Genomic DNA, 20,870 nt, shown 5'->3' with positions numbered 1-20,870 from the left:
GAAGAGCGTGCCGGAAACGCGCTCGTTGTAGACCGGAAGTGCTCACGGGGGAATCTTGTTTGAGGAGACGTTTGCATTTTCAGCCTGGAGGGGTTCTTTTGTCGGCGTGGGGAAAGGGCCGGTCTTTCCTCCCTCCCACCCCGTCTCTATGGGCTTCCCATCCTGGGAGCCAGGCGCGGCTTACGTGAGCGGCGGCAGTGTGACTCTCTTGATTGGTTAACACGGGAGTAGGATGTGACTCTGGAGCGGGGGTGTGGGGCTGCCTATTCAGTATTGCTTTTGCCTCCTCTTGATTCCTTAATCCAAGTCGTTTATAAAGGCATTGAACAGCAGGGCCAGGACAGAACCCTGTGGCACCTCGCTTTTTTCCAGGATGATGAGGAACCATTAGTGGCCACTCTGGGTTCAGTCAGGCAACCAGCTACATACCCACCTAACAGTTACCTCGTCCAGCCCACATTTTACCAGATTCTCCACAAAAATGCGGGTGGGGGGGACTTTGTCAAAAGCCTCACTGAAATCAAGGTACTGTACACTACATCCACAGCCTTCCCTGATCCACCCTGCTTGTAACTCTATCCAAAAAGAAATGAGATTGCATGATTTGTTTTTGAGAAACCCATGCTGGGTGTTAGTATTCACAGCATCCTTTTCTAAGTGCTCACAGACTGTTAAATTATCTGTTCTAGGAGTCTTCCTGGTACAGTCATACCTCGTGTTATGTTTGCTTCATGATACATTTTTTCAGGTTGCGTCCCGCAGACGCGCAAAATGACGTCACGTGCATGCACATAAGCTGCGAATTGCAACCCACACATGCGCAGATGCGCTGCTGCGGGTTGCGTTCTGCTCATGTTGAAAATGGGGCATTGAAATGGATCCTATTTGCAACCAGAGGTACCACTGTACAGTATTGACTTCAAGCTGACCTGGATCTTCTTTTTTCCATTTTCTGAAGATGGGGACAACACTTCCCTACCTCCAGTCTGCGGGAACCTCACCTGTTCTCCAAGACTTCCGAAACATAAACTCAGGCTCTGAGATTACATCCACAAGCTCTTTTAGTTCCCTTGGGTGCCGCTCATCGGGCCCTGGAGATTTGAATTCATTTAAAGTAGCTAGGTGTGTTCCCTTACCACCTGTCTTGGGCTGCAGCTCCTTCGTTGCATTATTTATTCTGTTAGCACCAGATTGGGCACTGTTTTCCTTTTTGGGTGAAGACAGATCCCAGTCTTCTCTGATCCCAGTAAGAGTTATTTGCTTCAAAAATTCTTGCTGTTCCAAAGTTCACAGCAAGTCCTGAGTCCAGCAGCTTCTAAAGTCCTTGCAGCTCTTCACAAAGTGTTCTACTTCCTTCCACAATTCTACACAATTCTAATCAGTCTCTGCTGCTTAGATCTCCCACACTTTTCTGGTCAGCACTGAACACTATAGCTTTTGCTCTTTATCCACACGGGAGCTACCTAAAAATTCCTCCCAGCAACAAAGATGAGATGGTCACCAAACACTTGCATTGTGGGGAATGACTCAGCATTTCCAACTCATGTGCAATTAACCCACTGAACACTTTCTTTAACATATAAATCACTTTTTCTTTACCTGTCTAGCTGAGTCCCATCACTCAGATGAAAGGGTGTGTCACATGGGGCTATACCCCTTTGGTCACAGTGGGCCAAGGACATTTTGCTGCTAGAGACAAAGCAAAATCCCGTCCCTCATCCACAGCCCACCCTCTGCTGCGTGCCTGCCACACACCACTCACACATGCCACTGTCCTGGGGTGGGGGGAGTAAAAGGAGGCCAGAGAGGAACACGTGTGCAAAGGAGGGGAAGCAAGGGGCATGCTTCTTGGAGGCCAAATCTGCCACCTCTCCAAGCTGTCCAGAGCCTGCCACGCTGAGACAACTGTCTCACCTTGCCTCACTGGAGGGCCTATCCTGTCTATGGTCATATATCACACACACCTGGAACTCACAAAGTGTAACTCTGGGGATGAGAAAATGGACGATGGTGCAAGCTTATTTTCTCCTTCTCCGAAGGCAAACCAATGGTTTCAAGCAGTGCTTTTTTCAAAAAAAAATGTTTAGGGGTACTCTCATTTTCCTACTCATATTTGAAATACTGCCCCTCAATGGGGCCAAACTTAGATACACAAAATGTTTAGGGGTATGCGTACACCTCCATCCCAGAAAAAAAGCACTGGTTTCAAGTTACAAGAAAGGAAATTCCTATTAAACACCAGGAAGAATTTTGTGACGGTAAGAGCTGTTTGACAGTGGAATGGACCCCCTGGGAAGGTGGTGGAGTCTTCTTCCTTGGAGATTTTTAAGATGAGGTTGGATGGCCATTTGTCATGGATGGTTTAGTTAAGAATCCTGCACTGCAGGGGGTTGGACTAGATGACCCTTGGGAACCCTTCCAACTCTTGATTCATAGAATCATAGAATTGCAGAATATCACTTAAGCAATGTTACGGACAATAAATAATTTGAAGAGCTGAAACTGTACAAGACTTTTTGCATATAAGGCTCCATTCAAAGTCTTTCTGTAGCTCAGTAATAGTTGCTTTTAAGCTTTTCTGACCCTGAACCTACCTTTTAATCTCAGCCTGCAACTTGAGTTCTGGTTTTAGTTTTTAAAAACTGTATATATCACCTTTCTTCTTTCCTCTCAGGCAAAATTCCCATACTGTGTGCCACAAGAGAAATGGGAGTGTGCTGTGAGAAGCAGACAATTAAAGGCTGTACAAGTCAGTGCTGTGGACTTGCTATCTTCCTACTGGGGAGGTCACATCCAGAACACTAACTTGTGTAGAAACCGGGGGGGGGGGCAGGGGGTGCCATGCTTATTTTGTTCACTCTTAAGAACAAATCTTCTCAGGCACAATAGTCAAGTGATGTTGTTGGAGGGCAACTCACATCCACCGCAGCCAGTATGGCCAATGGTAAGGGATGATGGGAGTGTTGGACCATGTATATGCCATGGAAGCTCAGTCAAGAGTTAAGCTCACCACAGAAATCAGTTCTTTAGCAGACTTGTCTTTACCGGTCCAACGCCAACACACACACACACACACACAATTTACAGATGTTACAAGTAGTCTTCTCTCTATATCTCTGAGCCCAGAGAGGGGTCTTTGCTTCAAAGTCCTTGCTGTGTTAAAGTCCACAGCCAAGTCCTTAGTCCAGTTGCTTTCAAAAGTTCTACAGTCTTTCAAAAACTGTTAATAGTAATAATAATAAAAAATGTATTTATACCCCACCCTCCCCGGCCAGAGCCGGGCTCAGGGCAGCTAAAATTACAGTAAAAACATTGTAAAATTACAATGAAAACATAATGGGGGGATTTAAAATACAGATTAAAATACAATTTAAAATGTAGCCTCATTTTAAAAGTAGCCCATAGATCAAAACCATAAGGGGAGGGAAACATAAGGTCCACACCAAAGGCCAGGCGGAACAGCTCTGTCTTGCAGGCCCTGCAGAAAGATGTCAAGTCCCGCAGGGCCCTAGTCTCTTGTGACAGAGCTTTCCACCAAGTTGGGGCCAGTACTGAAAAGGCCCTGGCCCTAAGTTGAGACCAGTTCCAATTTTTCTTCTTCAAACTGCTTCACACTGTCTCAGGCAAATTCTCCTACTGTCCCACAAAACATATGCCGTAAACTGGACCCCTGGACCTAGCCTAATATGCTTCCTTTTTTCGGCTACTGAGCTTTGGTAAGTGAACTTGAATTGTGCGTCTTGAGACAGATAGCCCAAAGGAATAACCAGGAACTTCCTTTTGCGGTTGCTCACACTGTCACTGATTTGGGACTAGGATCCCACTGTTTCCAATGCAGGCAGCATCTTGTCAGAATGATTTCCCATTTTCCAATGTCGTCTCCGGAGGGGAATATTATTCAGCTTTCTCCTCCCCCTCTCCTTCCTTCCCCTTTGACTGATGTTGCGAAGGTCTGACACAGCAGGGGCACTATCTGTAGAGCTGGAACACCACTCAGAGGAAATGCAGCAATTGCAGATTCATTATTTAATGCTCAGATCTCTTCCATCTAGGCACTCGCTAGAATCCAATTTGTAATTGATGAGCTGGAAAGCCCCACCTTTCTCTGACTGCATCACCGGGTGTTGGGTAGGGGTGGGGGTGGGGAAAGAGATCTTATAAAAGGGGGTCCCAGCCTCTCAAGCATGCCCAGAGTAGCAGGAGACAACAGCAGGAGGGAGCTAGCAGAACGTCTTCTTTTCAAAAAGCTTCTGAATCTTCTCCCTGCGCAGATTACACCTCCGTGTCCACCACTCATAGACCCATCACAACACCCTTGACATTCCAGTCCGGTCTGCAGAACATCTTGGATTTGCTCCTCAGCGCCCAGGCTTTCCTTCGGCATGAACTGTGTGGCAAACTTCTTCACCTATGAAACCACCAAATCGGTGGTGGTAAAAAGTTGGACCATCGGCGTGATCAACCGGGCCGTCCAGCTGCTGATCATTTCCTACTTCATTGGGTGAGGGATGGCATGTGAATCGGGGAAATATATTCTCACATGGGGGAGGGAGGGTGGCTGTAGGAGAAACAAGGTAAGGGCTTACACCCCACAAATCATCATCACTCAAGAGGTGACAACTTTTTACACAAAGGTGTTGGTAGAGGACAGTAGAACAAGGAAGGTGTTGGGGAAGTAACCGAGAACAGCTTATTTTTGATGGGTGTGAGAAGCCAGGTAGATAAGGCTGCTAAGTCAGGGCTTTTTTTCAGCTGGAACTCACCAAAACGCAGTTCCAGCACCTCTCAGGTGGGTACCATTGCCACTGTAAGAGAGAACAAGGAAGGTGTTCATGGTGAGTTCTGCTATTTCTTTTTCTAGAAAAATAGCACTGTGCCAAGTGAATGGTTCTAAATGTAACTTGTTCCTGTAAGGGAGACTTGAAATACATAGAGATTTTCACTTGGATTCTCCAAACTTGCAAAGATCTCTAAGGAAATAATAACTCACATAGGCTCTGTCAGCTCTGGAAAAGGAACATGCAGTTGCAGGTGGCAGGAAAGCTTATGGTCCCACGAGGCTGCAGACAGTGTTGTCTCTGGCTTGTGGGGTTTGGGTAGCGGATAGAAAATGATTACCATCTCTCACAAGTCTGGAGTTGAGGAGCTGTTTGGAGAGCCAGGAGACTTGGATTCAGGGCCACAGCAAATTTTATTTGTTAAAACCCTGTTTCATCATCCCAAAGGGATGTTGTACAAATTCATGGGCTTCTGCCCTTAGATAGCCCCAAGGAAATCATAGAGAAAAAGGAGCTGCTGTTGCTGCTGCTTTTTAACTGAAGAAGTGCTTCACAATTATTTGCCTATTGTGCCATGTGTTTACCTGAGATCAAGTAGCTGAATTCACGTTATCCCTTTAGAAACTTTGTTTGGACGTGTGATTATGTAGGCAAGCTTGTCCACACATACTGTATAGTCATTTCTTCCAACAAAAGAAGGATTCTGATAACTCTTTGCACTATGTTGTGCCATTGCAAACTTGCCACCCGAGCCAGAGCATCCAGCCCCACAGAGAGGCTGACTTTACCACATGCCATGATAAAATTTGCTTTACCAGATGGCAAGAGGCTCCTGGTAGTTGTTTTAATTCATTCTACTCGTGGCTTTTATGGGTTGGGTGTTCATTTGAATGTGAGCAAAGAAGAGGGACACGTGCACGTTTGAACAGACAGAGATGGGGGAGCTGCGTGTCGTTCCTGGAAAAGTAAATCTATCTGTGTGCTGAATGTGGGAGATCTGTATGAATAACTGAAGCAAGGACGTGATTCATAGGTTAGTGGCAGACAGCACATGATTTGACTGCGGAAAGCCCCCTGCTCCATCTCTCCACATCTTCAAGGAAAATTATTAGGGAGCAGGTGATGTGAAAGAGCTCAGCTTGAGACGCTGGAGAGCCACTGTCAGTCAGAGTGGGCAATGCTGGGCTTGATAGCCAAAAGGTCTGGCCTGGTAGAAGGCAGCTTCCCACAGTTCTCAGGGGAGCTGGGACGGTTTGGGAAGGAGGCGCTTAACAGTTCACTTAACTGCTTTGGGATGGGTTCTGTGTTCTGTTTTTCCTGAGACTGTTTATACCGGAGTAGTCTCACTGACATCTTAAAGTTGTTTCTGGGAGAAAAATATATATTGGGGGGTGGGGTAAAGGAGGGGAAGCCTTTTGGGGGATGACTGCATGGGATGGTAACTCTATAAGAAGGTACATTAGTGGATTGTGAGCAGGCTGACCAACTTTGAACTACTTCAGCAGGAAGGGTGTGTGTGTGTGTGTGTGTGTGAGAGAGAGAGAGAGAGAGAGAGAGAGAGAGAGAGAGAGATTGTGCACATGGAGATCATAGCTGCAGGAGACAACTACTATATAGGGGTAGAGGTTATGAGTAGTTGGAAATTATGGAAGCCAGCAGCTACCTAGGGAACAGTGACTGTGAAGGCCATCTGGTGGCAAAAAAAAGAAGTAATATGGAAACAGCTTTTGCTGCACACAGAGAGATGTAGAGGGGGGGTGGGGGGAATCACTGCTGGGTATCCTAGTGCCCTGGGCTTACTATTATTGATTACAGTTAAATAGGTCCATGATATGGTTTTGCCTTACATGCGAAAGAATGTTAATGTCTCCTAATGGCCCGTGAAGGTCTCTTTATGGGAGATAATTGTTAGGAGATGGTTTCTTCTAGTTAACAGAGAGCTTTCTGGAATGAGTAGGACGGGAAAGCCAGCGGAATGAGGGGAAGAGGATAAAGCCTCAGTTTCCCCAGGCAAGGGGTGGGGGTTGTTGTGAGATGTGTGCCTGTGTATGCTGTTACAGAATAAGCACTTTTGAAACTGATATTGTTGTGAAAAGGCAGCACCTATACTTTGGAGCTTCCCGCCAATTCACATCAGGCAGGCACCTTCACTGTATTTTTTCTGTAAGCAAGATCCAAACAGGTAGATGTCAATATGCTTTAATTTCTTTTTAGCTTAGTCCTGATTCTAATTGTTTTTTAAAAATGTTTTTAAATACTTGTTCTTAACTATTTTTTACAGAGAATGAACATATCTTGTAAACCCCTTAGTTTCGTTACAAACAAGCAGTACATTTTTTTATTTTTATTTTTGGTAAAATAAATATTTGCAGGTAAGAGGGGCAGGATTCAGCTAAAAACAAAAACAAAACACCGCTGCTGTGAGTCAAGCAGTGAAACGGAGGGCCTTGAATTTGGAGCTTTGGGGTTCAAGACTTCTAGTCTGGCCCCACATAGGTCCCTGACTGCAGACCTCAGTCCCTGATCTGTTAAATGGAATGATGGGTTGCTTGTGAGGATAAACTCTACAAAGTCTGCAAAGCAGATTAGTGTTGTCTAATTTCCAGGAAGTCCCATGGAGATAAGTCCCATGGAGATATCCCTGTATAAACAGTGTTGGGAAGAGGCTATAAAAGTACAATATGAAACAATAATTACGAGCTCTATTCTGGGTTGTGAAAGGGGTGGTGAGAGAGGGCAGCTATATTAGCAAGTGTCCTGGTTATATGCAGAGGTGGTAGTAGTATATGGGAGTTGCAACAGTGGACACTTCCAGATGAGCATTGAACCTGAATTGTTTGTAGGAAGATTAGGTGATGTCTGTTCTTTGGGTATTCACTTTGATTTGTTTATCAGGACCTTAAGACGACCATTGCATCAAGCATACCATCCAGTGCATTTTCCCGGTCACTTTCCTTATCTCAAAAAGTGGGAGTGGATTTGTCATGCAGGACACCAAATCCACTTTAATTGCACAACCTGAATTTGCTGGTGTATGACTGAATCCCACCTGAAAATAGATAGCCTGCAAGCGCTCAGTGCCAGAAGATTGGTGGGAGTTCATTTGCTTGATGAGGCACAGACTTGTTTCCTGGGCATCCTTCCAGAGGAATATGAACGGAGGGGCTGATGGCAGGAAATAGGTGGAGGCCAAGCCCCCTCCCCCCTCTGCCATCTTTGCTTGAGTGCTTGGACAAAATTGTTCCCCACCCCAAGCCTGATGTTGTTAACCAGAGTTCCATTAGCATGGATAGCCGCTTGGGCCTTGCCCATTACTTTCTCTCTCCCCTATGCATACTCCCCTCTTCCGGGGGAAACACAATTTCTTATCCGCTACTGCATTGCTGGAGAAAACTCGGCTGTAAATCCTGTCTTCCCTCTCCACTCCCAGGGGTCTAACAGACTAAAGAACATTGTTCTTCTTGAGACAATTATTTAGCAGTGCAATAAATGCACAGACTCTAATCCAGCATTAGTTCCCTAGGATTAAGGCTGCAGTCCTAAGCACATTTACTAGGGAGTGAAAACCGTCAAAACATAGTTACAGGTAGGGAGCCGTGTTGGTCTGCCGTAGTCAAAACAAAATAAAAAATTCCTTCCAGTAGCACCTTAGAGACCAACTAAGTTTGTTATTGGTATGAGCTTTCGTGTGCATGCACACGTCTTCAGATACCTGAAGAATCTGAAGTATCTGAAGAAGTGTGCATGCACACGAAAGCTCATACCAATAACAAAGTTGGTCTTTAAGGTGCTACTGGAATGAATTTTTAAATTTTGTTTTGTCAAAGCATAGTGCAACTTACCGTATTTTTCTGTGTATAACACGCTCCCGTGTATGAGACGTCCCCTATTTTGGGGGACCCAAAATTAAGAAAATAGGCGGAGATTGCCCGGAGTTGTTGAGCTTTTTTGAGGGGGGATTGCCCAGGGCCATTCAGCTTTTGTGGGGAGATTGCCGAAATTCCCTTGCCCACCTGAGCAAAGCTTCCTATTGCAGACGACGCAAAAGCCACCAAACATCTGACCGCAAGCCGCCAGCAGCTGCCTATCGCCTGCCCAACTGAATTGTCGCTGCAGCAGCCAGTTTTAAAAAGCCCTTGCCGCAGCCAACAATCACGCACAATACCACCGCAGACAATCTCCAGCTCCCGGTGGCAACCAATCCCCAATCACCCCTCTGCACTACCCATGTATAAGATGAGCCCAGCTTTTCAACATTAATTTAACGTAATAATTAATGATGATGATAAAAATAATAATAATAATAATAATAATAATAAATTTATACCCCGCCCTCCCTGGCCAGAACAGGGCTCAGGGTGGCTAACACCAATAAAACTACAATAAAACATTAAAGAAAAAACAGTTAATTAAAATACGGGTTAAAATACAATTTAAAATGCAGCTTCATTTTAGTAGTAGCCCATAAATCAAAACCATAAGGGGAGGGAAACATAAGGGTCAGACTGAGTCCAAACCAAAGGCCAGGTAGAACAGCTCCATCTTGCAGGCCCTACTGAAAGATGTCAAATCCCGCAGGGACCTGGTCTCTTGTGACAGAGCGTTCCACCAAGTTGGGGCCAGTACTGAAAAGGCCCTGGCCCTAGTTGAGACCAATTTAACCACCTTGCGGCTCAGGACCTCCAAAGTTTTGTTATTCGTGGACCTTAAGGTCCTCCGCGGGGCATACCAAGAGAGGTGGCCCCGTGGGTATGAGGGTCCTAGGCCACATAGGGCTTTAAAGGTCAAAATCAGCATCTTAAACCTGACCCTGTACTCCACTGGGAGCCAGTGTAACTGGTAAAGCACTGGATGAATGTGATCCCATGGCAAGGACCCCGTAGGGAGCCTCACTGTGGCATTCTGCACCCACTGGAGTTTCTGGGTCAGCTTCAAGGGCAGCCTCGCGTAGAGCAAGTTACAATAATCAAGCCTGGAGGTGACCGTCGCATGGATAACTGTGGCCAGATCAGGGTGAGAAAGGTAAGGGACCAACGGCTTGATACGGCGGAGATGGGAAAATACCAGCTTTGCCGTGGCTGAAACCTGCGCCTTGATGGAAAGGGAGGCGTCGAAGGTTACACCCAAGCTCTTGAAAGAAGGTGCTGGCACTAATTGAGCTTCCGCAAAAGATGGGAGTTGCCCCCCCCCAACCCCATGTCGTCCCGACCCAGCCAGAGGACCTCTGTCTTCAAAGGATTTAACTTCAACGCAGCCATCCGTAAAAAATCCTCATCTTATACACGGGAAAGTACGGTACTTCTGCATAAATATGCATAAGATTGGGCCATCCATCTTATTGAATGCAATCTGACCTCAGTCACAAGTTGTTCTTATAGTAGTTTCAATGGGCCTCATGCTACAATGCTATGGAGACCTCCTTGGGAGTAAGCCCCCTTGAACTTAGTATGATTTACTTCCAATAAACACGCATAGGAATGGGCTGTTAGTCACCACACACTGTAGCTAGATCAGGACTACAGTGTTTTACCCATCTGATGTGTGGGGTCCTCAAGGTAGTCCATATTTCACAAACTTAAACTGCAGTATGTTGTCACTGGTAAAAATTCCCCGCACCTGCGCGCGCACACAGTGCAATTGTGGGACTTGTTAGATAGCACATGAAATCTCTCAACCGGCAAGTGAAATAACCACCCTGTTTCATTTCTGTGTGATGCTATGAGCATGGGCGATTTGCAGTGGTGTTTCCCAGAGAGTTGAGGGTAGTCTGAAAGATAAGTTGCTGCTTGCGATGAGATTCTCATCACACTTTCACAGCTAGAAATGGGTTTGGGAGGGTTTTGTATTGTACTGCAAAGTTCCTTGTTCTTGACACTTTGATATGCCTGATCTACTTCCTGGCACCACCTTCTTTGAGGCTTCTCACTACACCTGTAGCTGGCCTGGCCTTTTAAACGGGTGTTCAGCTTATCCACATTGTTCTGCCTTCTGAGCCGGAACGCTCAAGAGCATTGCTTCCTTACTGGAAGAAGAACGCATCAGCAACACAAACTCAAAAGTGATGCTGCCTTTGGCTAATCTTTGCCTAATTAATGTACAGAACAGATACACCCTTGGCCACAAGAATAAAGTGTCGTGTGGTAGCAGTCTCACTTAGCGCTGTCTCAGAATTCTGTTGCATCCCATGCAAAATAAAAGGTTAACCATATCACTAGCCTACTTGGGATGTTTAGCAATAGGTAATTGCTGTCTTGCTATCCAAAAATAATAAATAGAATGTATGTTTATTTATTTGTTTGTTTATTTATTGCATTTAAATCTCAGCTTTCCTCCAAGGAACTTAAGAGTGGTATAGATGGTTCTCTACCTTCACATTTTCTCCTCACAACAAGCCTGTGGGGTAGGTCAGGCCGAAAGATAACAACTGGCCCAAGGTCACTCAGTGAACTTCCTGACTGTGTAGGGATTTGAACCCTGGTCTTCCAGGTCCTATTCCAACACTCTGACCAGTAGGTTATATATCTTACCTCTGTGGAAGGAGTATGTGCACATCTGGCTATGTGTAGTTCTTCATCAGCCCCCAGGATCAGCAGCGCAGTGGAAGGGGAACTCAGGGGAGCACAGTTCCATGATATTTATTCTGAGTAGTATGAGGGCTATCACGTGCCTGAGATGACAGTGAGGTTTTCCAGTTTGCTTGTGGCAGAATAACAGAAGTCAGAGAATGAGGGAAATAAGCAAAGAACAGATACTCCTTTCCTTTTCTCTGAAGGATGCCAACTTCATGCTAGTGGTTTGAACTTCTTTGCAATAATGTTTGCATTTCTTTTCTTTCACCCCTGGTTAAAGCATATCTCTTCTGCCAGGCATCTGACAGCTGGTTGATGACCTATTCAGGGTGTCTTTTTCCAGCTGGAACCAGTAATTATTTTTTGGGGGGGACGCATACCCCTAAACATTTTGTGAATCTGATTTTGACCTCATTGAGGGGCAGTATTTCAATATGAGTAGGAAAATGAGAGTATCCACAAACCTTTTTAAAGAAAAAAAGCAGTGACTGGAACTCACCGGAACTCAGTTCCGGCACCTGTCAGGTGAGTGCCATTGCCATTATAAGAGAACAAGGGAGGAGTTCATTGTGAGTTCCAGCACCTCTTTTTCTAGAAAAATAGCACTGGACCTATTGGATTAAACGTTCTTCTGCTGAGTTTGTGTGTGCCTACATTTTTGGGCTCCACTTGAGGGTTTGGTTGTGAACCTCCTGCAGGTATTGCTGTGTGAGCCATCACGACGAGCTCCCGCACTTCAGCCTTTAGCTGCCTGTGATGCCTTATTAGATTCTGCACAGATCGAAAGGATACATGATACTCCTGTACAAACCACAATTAGTTGCAGGGTCTATGCAGGCTCTCAAGTTAACACATGTAGATTGGGGATGCTGCATGTCACAGCAATCCTTTACTCACTTAGCATGGAAGGCCTTTAAAAGAGGATTCGACATATTCATGGAGGATAAGGCTGTCCGTGCGTAGCAGCCGTGTTATTGGCTGTGCACTTCCTCCACCATTGGAGACAGCATTTCTCTGAATACCAAGTGGGGAGAGTGCTGTTTTCATTCCGGTCCTGCTTTGGGGGGCTTTCCATGGGCATCTGGTTGGTCACTGAGAAAACAGGATGCAGGACAAGATGTACCTTTGACCTGACCCAGAGGGGTGTCTCTTCTTACCGTCTTATGTTCTTACATAGTAAATGTGGGTTGAAAAGGCTCTTGTGTCACACGATGCAGGTACTGCTAACCCCCCCTTCACAGGGTTTCATTTGGCTCACAGCCTAGCGAAGCATTTGTAGTCTGTGTAATGGACATGCTGCTCAAAGTTGGCACATGGAGTCTAGGAATTGGCATGACATTGATCGTACCACAAAGCATGAAATATGTTTGTGGTCATGGATTCCATTAGCTTCTGAGGAACCTTCAGGAACTTCCATTTTACTAAGAGGCAGGTTTGTAACTCGTGATTGTGGGGAAAACTCCATGCTTATATTCTAAATTAGGGCAAGAAAAAAGAAAGGGGGGGCTGGGTAAGTATTTGGGGAGGGGGACTTCTCAGATCCAGCTACTGAACTTTTCCCTACGCAAACAGATCAATCCCATCCCAAGGAAAGGGGGTCAAATCATTCCCCCCATGCTAAATATTTAAATCAGAAGACCCCCCCAAATGGAGAGTTTAAGTGGGTAGACACTTGAAAGCACTATGCTCTTGTTAGCCCTTATCCCACACCTTGTTGGTGTCTGTCTGTCTCAGGAGACAATGGAGGAGTGCGCCTTTGGGGGTGAAGTCAAACTGCTGGAAGGTTGCAATGCCTGCTGTGGCTGTGGAGAATGATGTGGGAGAGACATGTTTTGTTGCAGCTGAGGCAGATGAAGGCGTCTGGTTGGTTGTGCTGCTGCAGATGCACCATGGCATAAATCAGGAGACCACCACCTCCAAACAGAGTTTAGGTATGCACGCACTTGAAAGCACTATCCTCATGTTGGCCGTCATCCTACAGCAGTAGGAGGATATCCCATCACCACCTAATGGAGACAGGATGCATTGCCATAGAAGGGATAGCCATTGGCTACATTCACAGGATGAGTGTGATATGGTTCAGATGCCAGGGTGAGGGAAATTACATGGCCTTCCTAAAATGAAAGGTTCATAAAATGGCAAGATTATTATTGCAGGGTGATGGTATATACCGAGCTTTTACCAATCTGTCCCCCAAATGTTTTGGACTAAAACTCCCATGAGCTCTAGCAAGCATAGGCTGATGGGAGTTGTAGCCCAGAACTTTCGATGGGGGCCAGGCTGGTATAACCCATCTAGTGTCTGACTCTCTCTTGCCTGCTGCCACACTGGAGTGATGTGCTGGGGTTGTTCTTAGCCTCCCTAGTTTGTAACTACCAAGTAGTCAATATAAAACAGTGTTGACCCAGCAGAGAAGTTGTTGTCACCATTTCTGAGCCTCATGCTGGCAAAGTCCATTCCACACAGTACTTGCAAATATCAGCATCCTTGCTGGAGGGACAGGGCATTTTTCCCAGTGACAAAACTGGGATGGTCTGAGTGCTGGGGAAATGTGTGACATCCCTTCAATAACAGCTCTTCCTCAAGAGGAGGGGACTGGATCCTGTGCGTATGTTGCCTAAAACAGCAAAACTCCATTTTTTTGCAAAGGCAGTAGGGAAGGAGTGCTGTAAGATAGGATAAACCCTTCTACTTCTTCTGAGTTGATCAAACAGAGGGAAATAAATGGACCATTTAACTGCTTCATTTCAAATGACCGTGTGCTTAATGTTGTTAGCATTTTACCAAGTTCTAAGTGGGTATGGAAGGGGGGAAATATCTAATTTAATTTGATCCATTAGTGGCTTCCAACCTTGAATGTTGGCATCTGATACTTCATGAGGGTTGGGGGTTTTTTTGTTCTCCTTTGTGATGTTCAAAGGCTGTCATTCTGGTATGGATGGGATGGCATCAGCTGTGCCTGGCTCACATGGTCTTCTTGAGCAAGGGAAGGGATGAACAAGGAAGTGATGTCTCATAGCAGAGGCCATTTTTTAATCTCTAGGCAACCAAAGAGGGATCCAGCAGGGAGACTGAATCCCTCAGACTGGAAATTAGCTGCAAACATTTAGCTGGGAAGATAATTGGCAGTTGGAACAGTTTGCCAATGGATGGTGCTTGATTCAGCGCTAGATGTCTGATATCCCATAAAAGGTACAGACACTATCTAAGAATTACTGGAGGGGTAATATATGCACCCTGCTGTATGACGGAAATCAGACTGATGACAGAAAGGCCCTTTACAATCTGTGATTCACTGAAACCCAAATTAGACAAATTGCATTACAGATTGCATGCTTAAAGCACATGCTCTTATTGGGGAGCAGGCTTAATTGAAATCAGTGGGATGTGCTGCTGAGTAAATGTGTTCAGGTGACATTTCTCCATTTGGCCAGTGCTGATATGCTCCCTGGCCTCGTTCTTGGTAAAGTCACCGTTGTCAGAGCCATCAACTGCATACATGGATGGCGTTTCTATCTATCGCTGTGATAAATCAATATAAATCTGAGCGCTAGAGGGCAGCACCCAACAAAAAATGAGATGCGATGTAAAAATTGCCTTACAATTTGGTTTGGACAAAAACATTCTTTTAAACGCCCTCCTACAGGGCTTATCGTCATTTATTGCCTAGCAGGGAGGCCTGTTGTGGGAAACATAATTTTTTTTTGGAAGCAATAACTGGGAGGGATCTACTATTATGGGGCAGGGGGCTAATGGTATAGATAGGACAACGGCTGAACTGGAAAATAGTATGTTTATGGTTCAAACTTCATTTTAAAAGGACCTGAAAGCCTCACATCATCACTTCCTTTGCTTGCCAGAGCAAGCAGAAGCTGTCAATTACCCTTGCGCTCCAGCAGATCACCTCATCACTCCTTCTCTGAAGAAAGCCCCCAACCCCCCAATTCTCATAACAAGGCAACCAGAAGAGGCTTTTGAAATGCCAAACAAATTCATAACATCTGTACTGACTGCAATAGAAATGGATTACGCCCACAAGGAGGGAGCTGGAGACCCCAAAATGAGATAACTGGCTGGCAACAGCTGAGAGAATGTGGAAGATGTGACCTCGCTACCACAGGGCTGTGCAGAAGCATGAGGAGAAACTACTTGGCCCCAAGATCTAGTAGTCATAGGGAGATATTCCGTTAACAGTGCTAATGCTTAGGACACCAAAACAGGGGTAAGCAGTGTGCTGCACTCCAGCTCCCATTATCTCTGACCATCAGCCATGCTGATGGCAGTTGGAGCCCAACAACAGTGGGAGCACAGTAAGTTAGCTAACCCTGCAGTAAAAGATCAGGGTGGTTTTTGCTCATGTAAATTAGTCCACCATTATTTTCTGTGTCTTGTCATTTCATACAAGGCATGCCTAGCCCTAGAGGACTTGCTAACTGGTTTATTCCCCCCCCCCCCATTCCGCAGGTGGGTGTTCTTGCACGAGAAGGCCTACCAAATAAGAGACACCTCCATTGAGTCCTCTGTGGTGACCAAGGTGAAAGGCTTTGGCAAGTACAGTAACCAGGTCATGGACACGGCTGATTATGTTACGCCTCCACAGGTAAGCCTTCACGAAGTTCGCAGGGAGGGAGTTGGGTTGAAAGGGTATGGAGCTCTCCCGAGGCTGAAAGATGGGCAGGCCGTTTGGTTTGTTGATGTCTGAATAAATAAATCATTTTTATTTTTGTCGTCATGATTTCAATTTAATAGTTGCTTGCTATGTAAGGAGTCTCTAAGTTACTTGAGATCATAAAGTATAATATAAAATCAGAAAAAGCAATACAAGCTATACAATAACCCATAGCACAGACCCAATAAAGCAGCAGCAAACCCTTCAGCAGCAGAGTATGGCTTCAGCAATAACTTGGGGCAGGGAGGTAATGTGGCTCCCCTCTCAGAAAAATATTCCCTGTTATAGTTTGTGCATGACTGTGCATCACTTTTTGTAACAAAGATTACTATATACCTGATTACTAGCAAGGGAATGCATATGCTGACTGACTCCATGTAATAACATTGTTTGTGAAGTGATAATAATGTTCTAGAACTGTGGTTCCCAAAATGGGGCACACGCCCCACAGGGGGGCAATTTGATTTGGGGGGGGGGCAATTCGAGAATGAGTTATTAACAGTGAATGGCCTTTTAGGCTTCCTCCACGTGAATATGAGTTCACTTTTTGAATAAAAAAGGTTGGGAACCACTGTTCTAGAATGACCCATTCAGCATGGCCTGCCTGCCCATGAGGCTGGTTGAAATAGCTGCCTCAGGTGGTGGAAGTTGAAAAGACAGTGCCCCCATGGGTGCCCCCTGCCGTGCCGCCAGTGGAGAAGTGGCACTGGCACTGGCATCACTTCTCCACCAGTGACTGTCCTTCAGCTTCCCAGGTATGGGCAGCATGGCGACACGTTCCCATTTCATCTCAGGAGGCAAAACAGGACGCGCTGCCCCTGCCATTCAGTCATACGAATCACCCCCTGATGTTGCAGCCATCAAGTGATAAATGTGCAGGCATGAACCAGATATACATACGTAATATTTTAATGGTGCAAATGAGCCATTTGTGTTTGCACACAAACAGTAAATGGAAAAGGATCAGGGCCTATGGTGTCTGTATTTTAAAAGAACAAACATGGCTGCACAATTTCAGATGCTCAGTTGTGAGTATTTCTTGCCCTGGGGAATCACACCTGAGTGCAAACCTTGTTTAAAGCACTTCTAAATGCCTTCTTGGAAAATAAGTGTCTTAATGATTTCATGCTTGCTCACTTGCCACGGCAAACGGTGCCATAAAGGAAGATTGTTGGTAGCAATACAGTACAGATGAAGGTATGAAGAGCCTTTCTTGTGGATCTAAGGCAGCAAGTAACTGGCATCAGCAGAACTGTAGATAAAAGTTTATTGGAGTCTTGAGTCGGAATATTCTATGGATATGCGTTCAGATTTCATTGTACCTTCAGCATCAAATCTGAGACAGGTCAGTGAGCACAAGCAATTTGTGTTCTAAATATATATACACTGTACTTCTCAGGACCGCAGATAACCCTTCTATGCTGTCCCCCCCCCCAACCCCATTGGAACTGTAACAGAGTTCTAACGTTGCTCTCATGTTCCCCAACTGAGCAGGAAATTCCCAAAACATGCTCAGGCCCATTAGGAATACAAAGAATGCAGAAGAAGAGTTCCATGAATAGAAAACATTGCGGGTAAGAACATGAGCTGTTCCCACTCCCCACCCCCAAAGATGATAGGAACAACTGCTCCGAATTCTGGAGCCACCAACTTCATCCCAGTTGTTTCTGATTTTTGCTGCATGTTGCAGTGAAACTGATGGAAGGGGTGGAATCCAAGAGTAAGGCTTAGTGAAGGATATGGCGTCCTGAGGTCTCTGCCAGCATTTGCAAGTGGACTGAACCCAGGCAGCTGAATGTGGACCTCTGCCAGGGAGTTGGGGACAACAGGATAGGATTGTCAATTTGTTTGACTTGGTCACCGCAAACTGAGTTTTCATGGGGCTTAATAAAAGAGCGTTCATGTTCATTTATTTGATTTTAAAATCTTTAAACTGCCCTTTGTCCAGACAAATCCTTGGGTGGTGTAGAATAAGAACAATATACTGTTGTGTGCCACCCCAAGATCCAATTGGTGTGAGGTTCCAAGGTTTACCCAAGGTTTGTGCTTCCTTTGGAAAGAGGGACAGCGGAGATTGTGGTGTTGTTATGATATATGGCTTATTTACACATATATACAACCTGAGCCTACGATGGAGGTTTTCACAGCATTAACACTCCAAGAGGGCCTTGTTTATCCCATAGCCACGGCCTTGCATTCACACGCAAATCAAACATCACTCTGACTTTCTGGCTTCCCAGCATGCAGCATTTTTCCAGCTTCTAGCTCACACCCTTCAATTCTTCGCTCTCACCTTTGTCTTTCTAACTACCAGCAAGTTTGGTATCTGGCTCAGATCCACTTCCTTTGTTCTCTTAATGTCCCCATAACCTAGGCTATCACCTCACCAGGAAGCTAGCCTGACTCTTCTAGGAATTTTAATCCCATCTTATATTACACTTGCTGGACAGGGGATAGAAGAGTTTCAGCATACAGCCTACTCCCCGCCTTCCCACCACCAGCCAACTCATAACAATACAATAGAATCAAAACAGAATTCATCATAATAAAGATACACACACCCATTCCCTGTTACACCCCACCCAACTCCCTGGGTTTGGAACTTAACTGGTTAAGTTGTTCCCATGATGCCTCAGCATTCTGACGTCAGCTTTAGAAGCTGGGAGGAGTTTCGTTTCTCTGTTCCCCTCTGGTCTCTGAGGGAAGAGGTGGCAGTTTGTCATGGCTGCTGTGAGCCCAGGAGATTCCTGGGGAAAGTCGGAATAAAGGACTGATATTAGACAAACCTGGTCTCTGTCTGTGTTTGTCGAAAGCTAAGTGGAAGCTACGTGACAGTTTCACCGCTGTGTTCAACTCTGCTGAGGCGTGACTGGAGAGCTACTGAAGACGGAGCTGAGTGGCGCAGCTCGGAGGAAGCGCGCCGGGCATAAAGAGCTAATTGTGGATCGTAAATCAATTAGCGGGGGTCACGCCAAACCAATAAATCAATTGAACAGGTTATGGGTGCTTAATCACCGATCGTAAAAACTGTCACAGGAACGCTTTGAAGTGCCGGAATGCGTTTGAAGTCGCTGGCAGGAGTTTTTGCCTGGTGTTAAGAGGCAAAGGAGAGCTGCGGAGCTCAGAGCAGCTGAAAGACACAAAGTGGGTTGCCTGTGCTGAGAGCTAAGTGCTGGGAGCTGAAGAGCAGCTGGAAAATCGTTTCCCCACGGATGGGTGCCGGAGGAGCTTGTGATCTGTGAGTACAGCTTGGGGCCCCTTGGGAGAACGGAAGACAATGGCAGGCAGCCAGGTCTTGGAGGACATTGCGTTTCAACAGCTCACTCTAAGAAGTTGAGCAAGGGCTGCTGGGATGTGCTGTGAAGCTTCAGCAGGAGGCCAGAGCCCTGGAGAAAGTATTGAGAAAAGCCTAGAGATGGCTGGTGCCCCTGTTCCTGATGTTTTAGCCTCAAGGAGTGCTAGTGAGCAGATCGGGGGGGCGAAGGATTCCAAAGGCAAGTGTAAAAGTTTTCCACTGTGCGTGCTGGAGTGGAATGTCAACAAAGCAGGTTCCCAGAAAGCCGCAGTGGGAGCCAGGCCAGAGGGGGCGGAGCTGGCAAAGAGTGCTTTACCGGAAGAAGGAGGGCCAAGCCAGCTGGGAGGAGCCCCGGGCAGTGTTTTTCCACTGGAGTTCGTCGCTGCTGCCCATGGAGAGCGGAGACAGCTGGGCAGGAAGGTCCCAAGGTCAACCAGCTGAGTTCTCATGGGAACCAGTCTCGGAGAGGAGGCCAGCGTGGGAACGCAAGGGAAAGACGTGGTTCAGACGCTGGGGAGGGTTGTTTTCTTATCACTGCTTCTATGGCAACTGTGAAGAACAACTCCAGCCAGGACACGGTGACACGCTGGGTGTTGAATACTGCTGTTGGTCAGCACCTGCTAAGCGAGCCTGCTGGCGAAATGCGGAACTGCAGGGCTGTTTCAACAGGACACAACTGTGATGTTAGCAGACGGAATGAGAAAGTCGGTTTCTGCTGTGGCTAACATGTTTTTTCTCCTTTACAGGAGGAGCTAGAGGTCTACGTTGGGGGGAAACAAGTGGCCAACGTGAAAAGGGGGCAGAACAATCTCTTTGTTCTGGAGTCACCTCTGGAGGGTGGTGGGAATGCTGGAAAAGCACAGGCGCAGTGTGCTAAGGTTCCCAGTCATGTGCAAAAGCTGCACAGGTGCACAAAAGGGTACAAACTCCGGAAATGTGGGAGGTCCCTAGGGTGCAGGGCATGCAAGGGTGCACAGGTACATGGTTTTCCCAGGTTTGGGAGGGTAGCCAAAGAGCCCTTTGAGCTCTTTGAGGCAGGTGGTCCAAAGGTTCAGGACATGATCTTCTGTGGATATGATCCTGCAACCAATGGGTGGAAGTTTGCATACCCAGAGGGTGATCAAACCAAGCTGCTGGTCAGTAAGCAGGCTGAGTCCTGTGAACAGGGTGGGTGTTCAAGACTCAGGGATAGTCCTGTTTTTCTCTCAGAATGTCTGTCTGATTCTGAGGAGGAAAGGGAGCCAGAGGCTGATCCCGGTGATGGGGACCAGGTCCAAGATCAGGGTTCAGAACCCGGTGATGGGGACCAGGTCCAAGATCAGGGTTCAGGGCAGGTTTGGGCATCTCCAAAGGTTGTGAAAGGAGTGTCCAGGTGTGAGGCTTCATCTCCGGTTAGCGTAATGGAGAAAGCTCACAAACAGGGTGTCAAGTCAGAGGGGGAAGGATCTGACGGAGAAGACACAACTGCTGGCCCAAATGGGTCAGTAGGGTATCAGGTCACAAGTGCGTGGAAAAGTGTCGCACAGTGTGATTCTGGGAATGTTGAAGGGGTTCAACAG

General features: G+C 46.3%; 1 protein-coding gene across 8 annotated transcripts in view; it reads left to right on the top strand.

The window, feature by feature from the left end:
* The first annotated feature begins 4,196 nt into the window (after positions 1-4,196).
* Positions 4,197-20,870, top strand: part of P2RX3 (purinergic receptor P2X 3) — a 32,199-nt gene continuing 15,525 nt past the window's right edge. The window contains exons 1-2 of one of the 8 annotated variants that reach the window (XM_080994868.1): positions 4,197-4,501; positions 15,812-15,947. In XM_080994868.1, the coding sequence (XP_080850994.1) occupies positions 4,383-4,501; positions 15,812-15,947 (255 nt within the window). In that variant the 5' untranslated portion in view covers positions 4,197-4,382. Of the gene's footprint in view, positions 4,502-14,455; positions 14,540-15,344; positions 15,948-16,636; positions 17,362-20,870 lie in introns of those variants that run through there. The other 7 variants (XM_080994872.1, XM_080994869.1, XM_080994870.1 and 4 more) reach the window with 7 other exon arrangements.

The sequence above is a fragment of the Podarcis pityusensis genome (genome assembly GCF_964106645.2).
Source record: "Podarcis pityusensis genome assembly, chromosome: 1".
In the NCBI taxonomy this organism is placed as follows: Eukaryota; Metazoa; Chordata; class Lepidosauria; order Squamata; family Lacertidae; genus Podarcis; species Podarcis pityusensis.
This window is presented reverse-complemented; position numbering and strand designations above follow the sequence as displayed.